At 37.7% G+C, this 15,730-nt stretch overlaps 1 protein-coding gene across 1 annotated transcript; it reads right to left on the bottom strand.

Moving 5' to 3' along the window:
- Positions 1-6,609: 6,609 nt before the first annotated feature.
- Positions 6,610-11,694, bottom strand: LOC149203698 (uncharacterized). The gene is made up of 3 exons (XM_089403537.1): positions 10,879-11,694; positions 10,734-10,782; positions 6,610-7,073 (listed from the first exon to the last, which is right to left on the bottom strand). The coding sequence occupies exons 1-3, from the start codon at positions 11,098-11,100 to the stop codon at positions 6,988-6,990; spliced, it is 357 nt and encodes a 118-aa protein (XP_089259663.1). The 5' UTR covers positions 11,101-11,694; the 3' UTR covers positions 6,610-6,987.
- Between the last annotated feature and the right edge of the window lie 4,036 nt (positions 11,695-15,730).

Below are 15,730 nucleotides of genomic sequence, written 5' to 3'. Positions count from 1 at the left end.
TCCCCTTTGTCGGGTTCCGGCTCAAAGTCGGAACATGCATCTGATTCGGAAGCCTTCAACTCGGCCACCAGTGACTGTTTGGTCCGACACTCACTTGCGTTATGAGTGGGACTCTTATGGAATTCACACCACTTTCCTGTGTCCCTCTTCGGCTTTGTGGTGTTGTTCTTGTCTTGCAGCTTCGAGGGGTTGTCTTAGGTCACCCCGCCTTGGCTTTGTCCTTTGGGCTTCGGATTTGCAGATCCAAAGTCTCGCTTCTTTTGTTTGAACTTTTGCTCGATTTTGACAGCGTATCGGTATGTTGTGCCAAGTGAAGAGATGTCCAAGAACTCCATCTCTTCCTGGATGTATCTGTGTAGGCAGCCACGGTATTTTAGTACCAGATGCAGCTCAGAATCTTTAATACCCAACTGTGTGCAAAGCGTATGAAAAATATTTGTGAACTCTGGCACATCTTGGTCTCGTCCCTGCCGCAGTGTGGTCCATTTGATGTATTTGTCCTCATAGCTTTTGACAGGGTAGTACTGCTCCTTGATGGCATCCCGGAAGTCATTCCAAGTGGGGGCAGCTGAAAACAGTGAGCCTGTACTTTCATCCTTCTGCTCGCAGTATGTTTCCCACTAGTCCTTGACGTGGGGGGCTGCTTTGAGAAGAGCGAAAACAATCTTTTCCCGACTTGAAAATTCATGAACAGAAAAATACCCATCTAGCAGATTTAACTATTTATCTACGGCATCTGCGTCTATTTGACCCTCGCAGATGGGGATTTCAAAATTAACTTGTACCTTAAACGGTGTGGCGTTTCAAGAGTAGTTGTTGGAAGCTTATGCGTCGCCTCTGCGTAGCCGCTGAAGGATCTGCACAAAGCTATCCATCATCACGTTCCTTTGTCGCTCGAGGGCTTCTTCGAGCAAGATTCTGATAGGATCTCCTGCCCTCTCGTCTTTCTTCTCATCCGCCATGGGAGGTCGTTGAGATTTGGGAGGCTGGTCTTACAAAGGTTCGACCAATTCAAGCCCTAACTCCTTATATCCCGACCTCGTTGGGGACATGTAAAGAAAAACAGAGAAAAAGCAGACCGCTCTGATACCACTGATCTGGATTTAAGCAGGAATGCAATAGGTTACAGAGATAACCATAAAGACAGAGATGCGATAACCATAAAAACAGAGATGCAGCGGAAATAATGCTTCATTTCATTAATGGAGAATATTGAAATATGCTTACAAATAGAAATAATCCAGCTAGGGCAATGGTAACTTATCTCTGAGAAGAGATGTGTCGGCTACATGCCTCTAAACTGTTTTACAATGAGGCTCGAAGGCCTATTTATTGTTGAGAAACAATGGAAAACCCTTAACATTCCAAAACCTAACCCTAGAAGATGAAACACCAAACTATGGGCCCTGTTTGGGTAAATTTGTACATCAACTTCCCGGGGTCGTAACTTTGGCATACAATCTCCGTTTGACGCGCATGATAGCCCGTTGGAAAGATCTCTCCGAGGACTACGACGAAAAAAACGAATTTTTACCTTAAAGTTCACGGATTTCCCAAAAAAGGTCGTTTAGGGCCTCAAAATAGCGCTGGAAGTTTAAAACCCGAAAAACTGTTAAAAATAGTAAATTGCACTATAATTAAGGAAACTAAAAAACTAAAAGAGACAATTGTGGAGGTCCAAATGGGATAGTTGGGTGGCCACCAACATCCACCTGGATCAAATGTTCTGGGCAAATTTTCTACAGTTTTTAAGCAATTAAGGCTTAGGGCTTTTATGAAGATTTTTTTTTTCAACAATAATTAATGCTAATAAAATTTCTAATGTTGTTTCATAAACCAATGTATGTTATTTAATCATTTATTAATTAACTACAACTAATTTATAATCCAGTGCAATGGTAGTGGCGAGCATCTAAATTAGAAATTTATAGTCTAATTAGTTGCAAAACTGCCCTAAAATTCATGGAAATTCCAACAAGATTTTGATAAAATTTAACAGGGATTTTTGATGGTGCTAAATCCATTTCCACCATCAAAAACATGATTCAAACACTGCCACTGCCAGATTTTTTGAATTTTTTTTGGCCAGATTCTGGCCACTCTTGACTGTTCAGAAAATTCCTCCATCTCTATAGGTATAGAGAATTCCAAATTTGCTTTCACAATACTTTGCAGAACTTCAATAGTATAAATTATATAATACCCAAATTATATGAAATCTTGTCTATCTACAGTCAACTATTTAGATAGAAATATATACAAGTAAATATTTACTTTGACATCCTGACTTAAGTCAAAACTAACTATTCATATTACTATTAATATTTGTAATATTTGTGGAGTTATAGTTTTATTAATGCATTAGAGCAGTATATGCTAGCCATTGCATTTAACCAAGTACAAAATCCAGTAGATACATTGACGCAGTGTATGCTAGCCATTGCATTTAACTTATACTGCCCAATACATTAATGGCACTATAGCTCCACAAATATTCAGAAACTTATACAAAGACCTAGCTTGTTTTGAATTCAGAAACTTATACAAAGACCTAGCTTGTTTTGAGAACGTCAGTCTGTGGGACCAAGTTCAAGAAATCTGCGTCGTCTCTGTTTTTGTGGATACTCGAGACACCTTTGGCCCGTCTGTCACCTGATAACTATTCGAGTTGCAGTCCATCAAAGAATGCTTCGACTTCAATATGTGAAGTGCATTGGATGATACACAGACAGTTTGTTGTGTTGACTCGTTTTCCAGCTGTGCGTTTCAATGCCAAACAGATTTCGGAATGCCTGAACCTGCGTCAGTAGTTCAGCACAGGTGCTTCGCTTCCTTTCAAAATAGTCTTCGATATACTTCAGGCCTTTGTCTACTCCTTTGAAACAACGTCAATAGTCCAACACAGGTGCTACACTTCTTTTCAGAGAGGGCACTAGACCAAAACTTACCCTCCTTCCAGATGATATTTGTTATCAAAGCAAAGAGACTCGCATACCTTACATACCTGAACAAGAAATCAAGATCTCGCTTGCCTTCCCATCTTCACTATCCATATAATGTGCCTGTATTCGAACATGAACTTGTTGCCAAGATGATATACCTTCCAATCAGTTGCTCTTGTAAGGAAATTGATACCAACAGATCCTTCGTTGCCTCAAAGGTATTCTTGTACCAAGACCAACAAAATTTCCCAAGTATCCTTGTACCAAGACCAATACTACAGAACTCGTCGTCCAGAGAGAAACCCTGTCCCCAAACAGAGAAGAAAAATAGAAAAAGGAAAGAGAGTTTATCGACTAGAATGGAATCTTTCACCACCGAAATTGATAGGGGATAAAACCCTCAGAATCTTAGGCTCAAGAAATAATAAAGATAAACTGATCCACACATGATGCCCAAAATGAATTCAATCTTCTTCTAGAGGGTTTCATCTTCTTAAATGATTGAGTAAATCTTACCCAAAACTCCAAATTTGGATTTTTTTTGCCCAGTTACCCAAAACTCGCACCATAGGGGAATTTTGGGGTTTTTCCCCTTTATGGATGACTATAACTACGATGACCCGACATTGCTGGCCCTCAAGCAATGACAAGTTCTGTTGCTGCCCCCTTTGTTTCCCTCCTTCAATATCTTTCAAAGCAGTGCCACCGCCTGTAAATAAATAGTACTTGATATTCTTTAATGCAACTTCATAGAGGGCTGGATGAAGACTTTTGAAAGTCTGAAGAGTATCACCACCTCAAAGGAATTTTTTAGCAGAACGATTTTTATTGGTGACCCCACCCATTTTGCTTGTACCCTGCCAGAAAGGACGCACGAATCCCATCACAATATTCACAAATATTGTCGTAGCTGTCTTTCGGTCTAATGCTTTTTCCAAGTCTTCCTTACACAATGAATGTACCTTCGTGTTTGAATCTTCACTTCTGTTAATCCAAAACATTAGTCCTTATATCAAGGCTTTGGGTATTTTCGTCCAGTTCGTTTTTCATATCTTTTTCCATGATTCTCGAAACCAGGCACTCCGACATCAACAATTATGGCTTAAATGTCCCAGGCATGAGCCCTGAAGTTTGTCCAGTAATGTCCTTCAATACAAGGTTAATATTATCATTGTCAGAATCAGTGGTCATACTGTGAACATAATGGTAGAGCAATTTGTCCCGTTGTGTTTCTGTACGGGCTCCCATAATTATCTTATTACTGAAGCGATGCCTAATAAAGGATATGTTGTCCTCAGTACTATCAGTTGTTGCAGAAAGGAATATTAGACCTTGAGAAAAAGGAATTCCTTCAGACATAGGATGGCTTGAATTCATGACACGTTTTTGTAGCACAGGATCAGAAAGTACATGAGACAATGCTTGTTGATGAATTCACTGTTCATTCAAATCTGGAATTCAATTTTGGGAATGGTCTGCTAACTAGCAAATTGCTCCTCGAGATGATACACCTTCTCATGAGGCAAAATCTATTGATAAACAACATCTTGAGGCAATTGGCCTCAATTGTTCATTATAATGACGAGATGTTGAAGAGAGGAAAGCTCTGCTAGCTAGATCATTGTAATTTTGCACATTTGGATCATTGTGCTCTTGATCAAGATCTGAAGCATTGTGAGATTGTCCACCTGTGCATGCAGCTGACCTTCCCCAGAAGAGTATACAGATGTCCCATAATCTATCACACGGTGGCCCTCTGGTGGATTAACTATACACTATCACTGACAATCAACCTACGAGCCTTTATCAGGCAGAATGTGGATAGAAGCTTCGTTACTTTAGGTTGCCCGTCATGAACTAGCAGAGTAGAGGATGGTGGTGGAAGAGTGGGTGACTTGTTTGCAAAAAAAAGCAGTAGATATAGGTAGATTTGAAAAGTTTGGTATCATACATGGCAGATTTGCAGTCTTCACACCATCTTTTACTGCCTCTTCCTTGGCACGTTGAGTTGCAGCCTCTTTTGCCTTCAAGGAGCGAATTAATTTCATAGCTTTCATCATATTTTTCTTCCGTTGCTTAGCCTAATAAACAAAATCTTCCAGAGTATCAAACGTTACAATCTGGCTGGGGCGGAAAGTCCGACTGCAAGAATGTGACATGTTCAACAAACCTTCCAGGTTATCAACATTTACGATCTCACTGCAGTTGGAAGCGTGACTGCAAGAAAGTGAACCATCTTCAATACTGATAAATGAGAATCCGGTATCTAACTCCACATTCAGGGTATTGTCATTTTTGAGCCCACTCGAGCCAACAAAGTCTGTTGTCTCAATGAGAGGAAGACTGTCCATACTTTGATTATTGAGGGACTCAGTTGTATTAAGGGATTTGATTGGCCCCTCGACAACTGAAAAGTTCAATTGACACTCATTTGTCCTCACTACCGCTTCCTCTGTGCATTGATTTGCTTCTTCATAACTGCTAACGTTTGTGACATCCTCTGTGCATTGATTTGCTTCTTCATAACTGCTAACATTTGTGACATCACTACACGGACGTGTTCTATGGAAGTATCTGAATCAACTGTACCGCTAGCTACATAACTTATTCCCAGCAAGCTAACCTCGGTACTTTTTGAATTGCTGCCACATTTTTTAACATTGATATCTTCAAGGATGTTACCATTCTCAAACCGCATTAAATATTTTTCACTGCAAGATAGTCGATCATCTATAACTCCACCCTTATCATCCAGATGAAAACTAAATCCCTTATTTCCAATTCTAGTTTGAGATTGGCTCAAGTTAAACTGACATAAGGAACTAGAGGTTTGGTTGGTGTTTTCATCACAGGATTGCTTAGCTTTTTGGTCCTCGTGGACATTTGTCTGCTTCCTTTATAGCCATGACTATGCTTTTGCCTTTGCTTCAGTTTTTCTTGTACTTTGATTTTCAAGCTTGGTTTTATGATCGGTATAACTTGAGTTGTTTTTCTAGTCATTATTCCAGAAGTCATTCCATTTCATTTTCCTAAAAGGCTGCAACATTTTGTTGAATTCTTCTAATCTTCTGATATTTTCTGCTTGCTGCTCTTTTACCCCTCTTGCAAGACTCTGCATACTTTTCCCAAAAATTTGCTTGTGGTGGTTCCATTTTCAAATACCATCCAAACTAGCAGGATTTCTGCTCTGATACCACTGTAATTTTCTTGGGCAATTTTTCTAGGATTTCTAAGCAATTAGGGCTTCTATCGAAATTTTCCCCTTTTTCGTCAGCAATAATTAATCCCAATAAAATCCCCAATGTTAGTTCTGTAAACCAATCAATGCTATTTAATCATCCATCAATTAAACATAACCAATTTCAATCATCAAGTGAAATGGTAATAGGCCCCAATCCATTCGGAAATTCAACAAAACCAGCATAATTCAACAGTCCAGCGAATTCCAGATTCGCTCTCACAATACTTTGCAGAAATTCAATAATATAAATTATAATAATACCCAAATTATATGAAATCTCGTCTATCTACAGTCAACTACACAGATAGAAACCTATTTGACATCCTGAATTTGACTCAAAACTGACTATCATCTATTCCGACGCTTTTACAGAGACCCGGCGCTTGTTTTGAGAACTTCGGTCTGTAAGACCAAATTCAAAAAATCTGCCTCGTCACTGTTTTTGTGTATACTCGAGTCACCTTTGGCTCGTATGTCATCCGCTAACTATTCGAGCTACAATCGAACATAGAATGCTTCGACTTCAGTATGCGAACTGCGTTGGATGATGCACAGACAGTTCTACACAGGTGCTACGCTTCTTTTCAGATAGGGCACTACCCTGGAACTTGCCCTCCTTCCAGATGATATTTGTATCAGAGCAAAGAGACTCGCATACCTTACATACCCGAACAAGAAATCAAGACCTCTCATGCCTTCCCACTTTTGCTATCCAGATAATGTGCCTATATCGGAACAGGAACTTGTTGCATTTCCTGTAAGGAAATTAATACCAATAGAAACTTCGCTGCCTCGAAAGTATTCCTATACCAAGACCAAGACCAACAAAATTTCTAAAGTATCCCTGTACCAAGACCAATAGCACAGAACTTCTTGTCCAGAGAGAAATCCTGTGCCCAATCAGAGAAAAAAAAAATGAAAGGTCAATTAGGGTGAAATCTTTCATCACTGAAATTGATAGGGAAAAGGGTCTTAAAATTTTCATAGCCTGAGGCTCAAGGAAAAACAGAGATAAATTGATCTTTACATGATACCCAAAATGAATTCAATCCTAATCTATTTGTAGTTTTCTTTTTAGGTTTCATCTTTGTAAATGATTGAGTAAATCTTTCAAAAACCCCAACTTCGGGTTTACCCAACTGCCCTAAAACTCCTCGTATCTAAAATTTTGTGGGTTTTCTCCTTTCTAAATGACTATAGACTACGAATTTTGGTATTGTTTCCCTTTCTAAATGACTATAGACTACGGGGATTTATAGGTTGCTTCGTTCCCTGAGCAATTAATCAACAATTAACCATTACAACATACAGATAAACTCAAACCCACTGCGAATTACAAATCTGTCAATAAAACAACTAATCAAACATGTCATCGTATTTGTAATAAACCTACTGCCAATTACACATTGTCTTAGTTTTAAATATTTTCATTTATCCAATAATCCATAAATCAATATAGACCCATAATACTACATAATACAATTATCAAATTACTATACAAATTACATCTTACTTATTCACATTTACATAATATAATTATTAAATTACTATACAAATTATCAAATAACAAATAACATATTAATACAATTTAAAATGAATGATTTATAAAACTAATAATTTTTCTAGAACCATTATCAATTATCAAATACATGTGTGCTCATGTATATATAAAATAAATAAAAACAACTAATCAAATATGTCATAGTATTACTATATGTAATAAACCTACTGCCAATTATACATTGTCTTCATATTTTCATGTATTCAATAGTCAATAAACCAGATCCATTATCAATTACCAAATACATCATTTCAAATATTTTCATGTATTCAATAGTCAATAAACCAGATCCATTATCAATTACTAAATACATTTATGCTACTGTATATAAAATCAATAAAACAACTAATGATGTGTTTATCCATCTTAAACATGGATAAAAAAAATAGATTTTGTATTTTTTTAGAGTGCAAAATTTGAAAGAAAATTGCATCCATCTCATCTCATGATAAATCTTAATAAATTTGTATTAGTTCTCTATAAACAATGTGTATTTTTCCTTTGTTTGGTATTTTGATTGCCATATAGAGTACATTGTCTTGAATTGTAAAATAAGTTCATCAACTCAATAAGGATCTCTAGAAATACATGTGCAAATACCTTTCAGTTGAAACTGAATAACAATGTCTTAGAAATACATGTGCAAAGACCTTATGGCTTAAACTTTTTCTTATACTCAAAAGCATTTATTTAAAATTTTGTTTTCTTATACTCAAAAGCATTTATTTAAAATTGGTAAACAGAAGCATTTATAGCGACATGGAATTTAGAATTTGGAACTCATAGCCAATAATAATCTGTTTTGATAACTCCACTGGAATGATTTATGTTTGAAGCATAAAAGCAAACTATCAATACGATAAAACTTAAAACAGATTGTTGAAGATAAGCTATTAACATTTATACAAAATTCAAAATTTAGAATTTGGAACTCATGGCCAATAATAATCTGTTTTGATAACTCCAATGGTCAAAAGACAATGATTAAAAGACGAATGATTTATGTTTAAAGCACAAAAGCAAACTATCAGTACACGAATGATTTATGTTTAAAGCATAAAAGCAAAGTATCAATACAATAAAACAGAAAACAGATTGTTGAAGATAAGCTATTGACATTTATACAAAATTCAAACACTATTTGTATCTTGTAACACAAAATGCGCTAAATCAATTACCCATTTATTCATTAATTTAGCAATAATATTTTGTATAATCTACCAAGATAAACCGTTTGCCAAACAAATCATTGGCTTACCTGTTCTTCCTCTAGTTACATATGAATAAGAAGAAACATTTTTCTTTACTGACAAATCCTGTAGCATTTCAATTTCTGCCACTCCCTGGCATTTCAATTTCCAAATTTATTTTCACCAGATTAGAATCTTCCATTGATTTGCATCCCACCATTTTCTCTCACCTCCTATTTCCTTTTAAGTTATCCCACCATTATTTCCAATATATCTCTAACCAACTCCGCCGGGAGCTCTTTCAACTGCTTACAGACCCGGATATAAGTTTGCAAGCTTTCCGAATTCACTAACCCAGCCGGATATAAGTTTGCAAGCTTTCCGAATTCACTAACCCAGCTAGACAGTCGCTCCACAGAGCACTGCCAAACACTAACACGAAGATATTTCAAATCTTTCATCGCTTGCATATCCTGCGATGTAATCTTGATTCGCATGCTCAAAAGCCAGCCACAGATTTTTCATCTATGACTAATTTCCCATAACTCCTTCCTGAACCAGCAATTTTATTCGGACTACAAGAACCCTGAACTAGCAATTTTATTCGGACTTCAAGAACTATGAGACGGCGCACACTTTCCAGGTTAAGCAAAAATCAGCCACAGATTTCTGATCTTTGATCAATTTCCCATAACCCGCTCTTCAACCAGCGATTTTATTCAGAATTCAGGAACCCTGAGACGTTGCAGTATTTTAAACAAGTGTACTTTTTATTTACATTCTCCGCTTCAATTTCCCCATTAACTTGAGCATGGTTAACGGTGACCCTACTCTCCCAACCCTCCACTTCCACTTTTCACTGCCACTGCCCCCTACATACCCCAGACGACTCTATTCCCCAAATACTCAACTAGAGTCCCCAAAGACTCAACACCTGGATAACACATCCCCTACCTCAATTCCTCCAACGTCTGGTTCCAGAAACATGGCAACTCCACGAGGAATTCTTTCATTTGCTTAATCTTGATTCTCATACACAAAAGCCAGCCACAGATTTCTCATCTTTGACCAATTTCTCATAACCTTTTACCAATTTCCCATAACTCATATTCCAGATCATTCATTGCTGGCATACTCTGTTGATTGTCTTACACACAAGCTAGCCACACATTTCTCATTTTGACCAATTTCCCATAACCTCTCTTTGACCAGTTTGCCATAACCCGAGGATTTTATTTGGGCAGATTTTTCATTTGGACCAATTTACCATAAACTCTCTTTGACCAATTTCCCATAACCCGCTCCTTAACCGGCGATTTTATTTGGGCTTTAAAAACCCCAATTTCCCATAACCCGCTCCTTAACCGGCGATTTTATTTGGGCTTTAAAAACCTTGAGACGGCTTGCAGCTCTTTTAATTTTGGTGTTCTTTCCAGTGAAACCAATTCCAAGATCCCACGCGGAAGATGGCTTAAACTGTAACATTTGCTTATGTCGAGGACGCTCAAACGTTTGAGTTCACTTATGCTCTCCAAAATCCAAAATAATTCATAGCTGGCCGGAGATTCTAGCTAGGCAGGCAAGATCTTTCAGATCTCCCATACAAGGCGGCAGAGAAGCTATGCCAGTCTTAATGAGATCGAGATCAAGAAGTCTATGACTTTTTATGAGAAAATGCAAAACATACATAACCAGACCTTCTACAATCTAGATATTTATAACCTTTTCGCAATAGATTACTCTGTCTTCTAGAAAAGCTGTAAAATATACCAAACAAGTCTTCAAATAATATTGCATACCATTGAAACTCCATTTCAGACTTTGCAACAGTTTTTCTTCAATTTCATCCTGCAGACCATAAAACAAGTCATCTATCTTGTGTTTCTGATGTAAAACATGCTCCCACTCATCTTGATAAGTAAAGTTTCTCATTTGGGCACTCACTGGATTTATAGTAAGTGCCAAACCCTTGCACTCCCTTCCAATTTTACTGGCAGAGTTTCTTTTTTCAGCTGGAAAACTGTCATTTGGATTTGGAAACGCTCGGTAACAGTACAGCTGCCAACCCTCCCCTACCCATAGGGGCTCCACTCTTGTTATCTCATCAGCTTCTATACTTGTACACACTTCTTTAATCTTAGATCTTGTTATCTCATCAGCTTCCATACTTGTACACACTTCTTTAATCTTAGATCTCGTTATCTCTCAAAACGATTTTAGAACCTGTGTCATTCAATGACACTCCCTAGGGTTTGCAGTTCAAGACTCTTCCACATACCATCCAGAAGAAGAAGAAAAAACCTTGAACACTTGTGTTACTGGTAATAACTAAGAATAGATCTTGAACTTTCTATGGCCTCACCCACTCATAGCCAAGCATTCAGTACACTTTTAGAGTTAGCGAGCTCAACATTTCTATCATTCACGAGATTTTTCAGACGCTCAACTTCAACTTCCACATTGCTGAAAGATAGGGTAAAGAAATGACCAGTTTTACCTATCGAACAACCCTTTTCAAATGGCCCGTGAAAATATTAGCTGCAGTCCGAGTCCCATTACCCGAGCAGCACGCCATTCTCTTCACCAGAAGAGAGAGATAGCCCAAGGTCTTCCAACGCGTTCGAGATTTTATCATCCCACCGCCAACGCACTAGTCAGATTAGGGTTTCTCTAGTCCTCAAATCGGTACAACAAGAGAGAGAGCCCTCCAACGCATTGAGGGTATCTCTTCCTCAAATTGGTCTGAATGCCTCCACCAGGGAATGGCCCCCGGTGAGTATTTCTGGTCCATGGGAATGCGTCCACGAGGCAGTGGCCCTAATGCCTCCACCAGCGAGTGGCCCCCAATGAGCATTTCTGGTCCATGCTTCTAAATGCGTCGAGGAGGCGGTGGCCCCCCGTGAGTATTTTTGGTCCATTCCTACTCAACCAATAAAGCATCTTGACTTATGTGGTATATAAAAGTATTATTTTAAAGCATCTTGACTTATGTGGCAGGTAAAAGTATTATTTTACTTTTTTTTCTTTGCATCTTGACTTATGTGGTATGTAAAAGTATTATTTTAAAGCATCTTGACTCATGTGGCAGGTAAAAGTATTATTTTACTTTTTTTCTTTGTTCTGGTCCATTTGTTCTAGTCCATTTAGGTAAGGGAACTGCACTGAACTTTAGGTTGGTGTGTTAGATAAATTTGATTGAGGATAGAGTTAAATTTGATCAGGTTAAACAGTGATGGTTTTGTGGCACATGGTATTGTGCACTCATATATGTAATGGAGCTTATAAAAGGTGGAAGGACTTCATTGTAATGCAAGACTTGGAGGTGAGCAGTGAAAGCTCACTTGGTTGGATTGGCCAGGGTTTTGGCCAATGCCAATGAGATCTTATTAGGTTGGGTTTTTCCCAGATTTGGGGTTTTCTGGGATAAATATTTGTGTTTATGTGTTTATGGTTGTTGCTGGTTATTTTCTTATATATATTCCTCTCAGTAATTATTTATGTTATGCAGTAAATTTCTTAACAACTGGTAATTGGCTTCAAAATGATTCTTTGATGCCAGGGGTTTATAGTGCCTGATGAGATCAGTGTAGCCTTTTTACAGATCTGGGTTTGAAAATAATGGTGGAACAATCGTATGCGGAAGAATCTCGAGGAGAATGCGTAAAAGATAATGGTGGAACAATCGTATGCGGAAGAATCTCGAAGAGAATGCGTAAAAGATAATGGTGGAACAATCGTATGCGGAAGAATCTCGAGGAGAATGCGTAAAAGATAGTGTCGTAACTGCCAGGGATCGCAGTGCATTTGCGATATTTACCGGTTTGGAACATGCTGACGAATTGTTCGGGATTCATGCGGCTATTTAAAGAAGGTCAGCAGAAGAAAATTGTTCATGCGGCTTCGAAAATTGTTCGTTTTCTGCTACGTGAGGCCACCGGTGTTGGAATCTACGAGGTTCTCGTAGGGCTCACAGTTGGAGTGGTTCGATAGAAGTTTTTAAGCAAATCATATTGAGAGAGGATGGATCAGAACTGCAGTAGCAAAAAAAAAAAAAAAATTAATGAAGTCAAAATTATTGCATGTAAATGGGCATACCACTGTAAGACTTGGTAAGTGTAAATGGGCATACCAAGACTTGGTAAGGCATGTGTACCCCTCGGTGATCACCGATAAAGTCTGCGTCTATAATGAAGTCAAAATTATTGCATGTAAATGGGCATACCACTGTAAGACTTGGTAAGGCATGTGTACCCCTCGGTGATCACCGGTAAAGTCTGGGTTAGACCTAGGTGATAGGGGGGATGTCGGGTTAACAATACCCCGGGTAAAAACTTTGAGGGGGGTAAGAGCTAGAGTGAGCGGGATTGTCTCACTTAGCAGATTTGGCTGGAGTTAGTCAAGGAACCCCAAGTCAAGTTTAAGGGGGGAATTGTTAGGTAAACTTGACTGAGGATAGAGTCAAATTTGACCAGGTTAAACAGTGATGGTTTTGTGGCACATGGTATTGTGCACCCATAGTATTCTGCCCGTGGTATTATATGTAATGGAGCTTATAAAAGGCTGGAAGGACTTCATTGTAATGTAAGACCTGGAGGTGAGCAGTGAAAGCTCACTTAGTTGGATTGGCCAGAGTTTTGGCCAATGCGAATGAGATCTTATTAGGTTGGGTTTTTCCCAGATTTGAGGTTTTCCCGGATAAATATTTGTGTTTATAGTTGTTGCTGGTTATTTTCTTATATATATTCCTCTCAGTAATTATTTATGTTATGCAGTAAATTTCTTAACAGTGCGTGTAAAGGTATTAATTTATTTTTTGGTTTTGGTTCGGGTCCATTTAGTACCAGTGTAACCAATTTGCCTAATTAAAAGCAGCCTTAGCTATATGTTAGTGTAAGGATGCAAAGTGATAATTTAACAGCCATAACCAACTTGACTGATTAAAAACAACCTAAGCTATATGTCAGTGTAAGGTTGCATAAAAGTTGTAGGGTGAAAATTTAAATGAAAAATAAAGTATTATTGTAAAGTCCTTGGAAGGATAGATTTGTCAAAGTCTATATGTCTCGGCGTGGGAATATATTATTGTAACAGCCTAATATAAACATGTAATGAATCAAGTAATTTATTTTCAACATGTAATTATCAATTAATTAATATCAAGTTCAAAACTATGAGTAGAACACTTATCTCTACCTATGATTTCGATTGACGTATGTACCTGTGATTTCGGTTGAAGTCTGCTAACTGCAACAAGGTTTTGGGGACGACTCTCGACCCAACCGTAGGCTTAATTGTGCAAGGACTTGCTACAATTGGTCACCTCTGAGCCCTCAATCAATGTACTACTGTCAGTGACTCCTCTGTCTTAAAACACTATTCTTCCAACAGAATGAATGATAGAATCTTAGAATGATGGAATGCCTCCCATCTTCCTCACCATCTAATAAATAGAACAAACATTGGAAGGGGAACCACATGCACACACTCCATGTGTCTACATGGAACTTTATTGCTTTCTTGTTTTATTTCTTTTTGATAGCTTCATTGTTTTTCACTGTTTTCTTGTTTTATTTCTATTTATTTTTTAGTTAAAGCTTTAGTATGGTTATTTATTATTTATTACTATTTTTTATTATTATTATTATTTTATTTGTGGTTTATTATTTATTTTCTTGTATTTTTTCTCAATATTATTTATTATTTTTATTATTATTATTTATTATTTATTATTAAGGGCTTTATTATTTATTAATTATTATTTATTATTAAGGGATTTTTTTTTATTATTATTATTATTTATTATTAAGGGACATTACATACTCTTCCAATTTAAGGAACTTCGTCCTCAAGTTAAGTTGAATTATTTTTATTATTATTATTATTTATTATTTATTATTTTTATTATTTATTATTTATTTATTATTTTTGTTATTTATTACTTCATGTTGCCAACAGCCTCTACTGAACTAGTATAACCAGCAGGTACCGAAAGTTTCACAACACTTGGGAAATCCCAAGGAATCTCTGTCATTTTTCCCACTTTCGGCACGAGGCATAAGCCTGACCCGGTCTGTATCCTAGTCCAACGCTGGCCCCAAGGCTCATGCCTGACTCAGACCTCATTTGCCCCAAGGCAGGCATCCGGTACGGTACTTAATGACTTTGGGCATCTCGCAAAGCTGGCCCACTCCCTCCACAACTACTAAGGCGCACAGCCCCAGGCATCGAAGTCCTTACACCCCCACCAGACTTCGGCATCCCAATCCAATAACAGACACCTAGCCTAGAACATCAGGCACTTGGCCTCCTCAAGATGGTCCCATAGCCCTACAAGAGCTATACATCAAGAGCTACTCAAGACAAAGGAACCACTGGCATATGTAGTGTTGATTGAGTTTGTCCCTAGCCCATATGGTGTTACTTATTCTCCCTCGTGCGTATAGGCTCGCACGAGATCATCAAATAAACCTGCCTTCGCTGCCCACATCACACATCAACATACAACAATGCATTAGCTATACCATCATAGTATCATAGAAAATAATCCACATGCCAAGTCTTGCATGTCATTATGAGAACATTCATCATTGTGAACTGCCTGCTCATGCATGTCATAAATTTGTATGCAACTATTACATGCTTCACCTCATGAAATACCATCATAGGTTATAACATGAATATATTGCATCAAGATATATCATGACTTCAAATAATAAACGAACAACATGTCAATAACCTCATATTATAACATCACAATTCCTTTGCCACGTTATGCATATCATATCCATCATGAGTA

Source organism: Pinus tabuliformis, chromosome 2_1, assembly GCF_031772625.1.
Source record: "Pinus tabuliformis cultivar Carrire ecotype Pingquan chromosome 2_1, CPIR1, whole genome shotgun sequence".
NCBI classification, from domain to species: Eukaryota; Viridiplantae; Streptophyta; class Pinopsida; order Pinales; family Pinaceae; genus Pinus; species Pinus tabuliformis.
The sequence above is the reverse complement of the archived record's forward strand: the minus strand, read 5'-3'. Positions and strand labels throughout refer to the sequence as shown.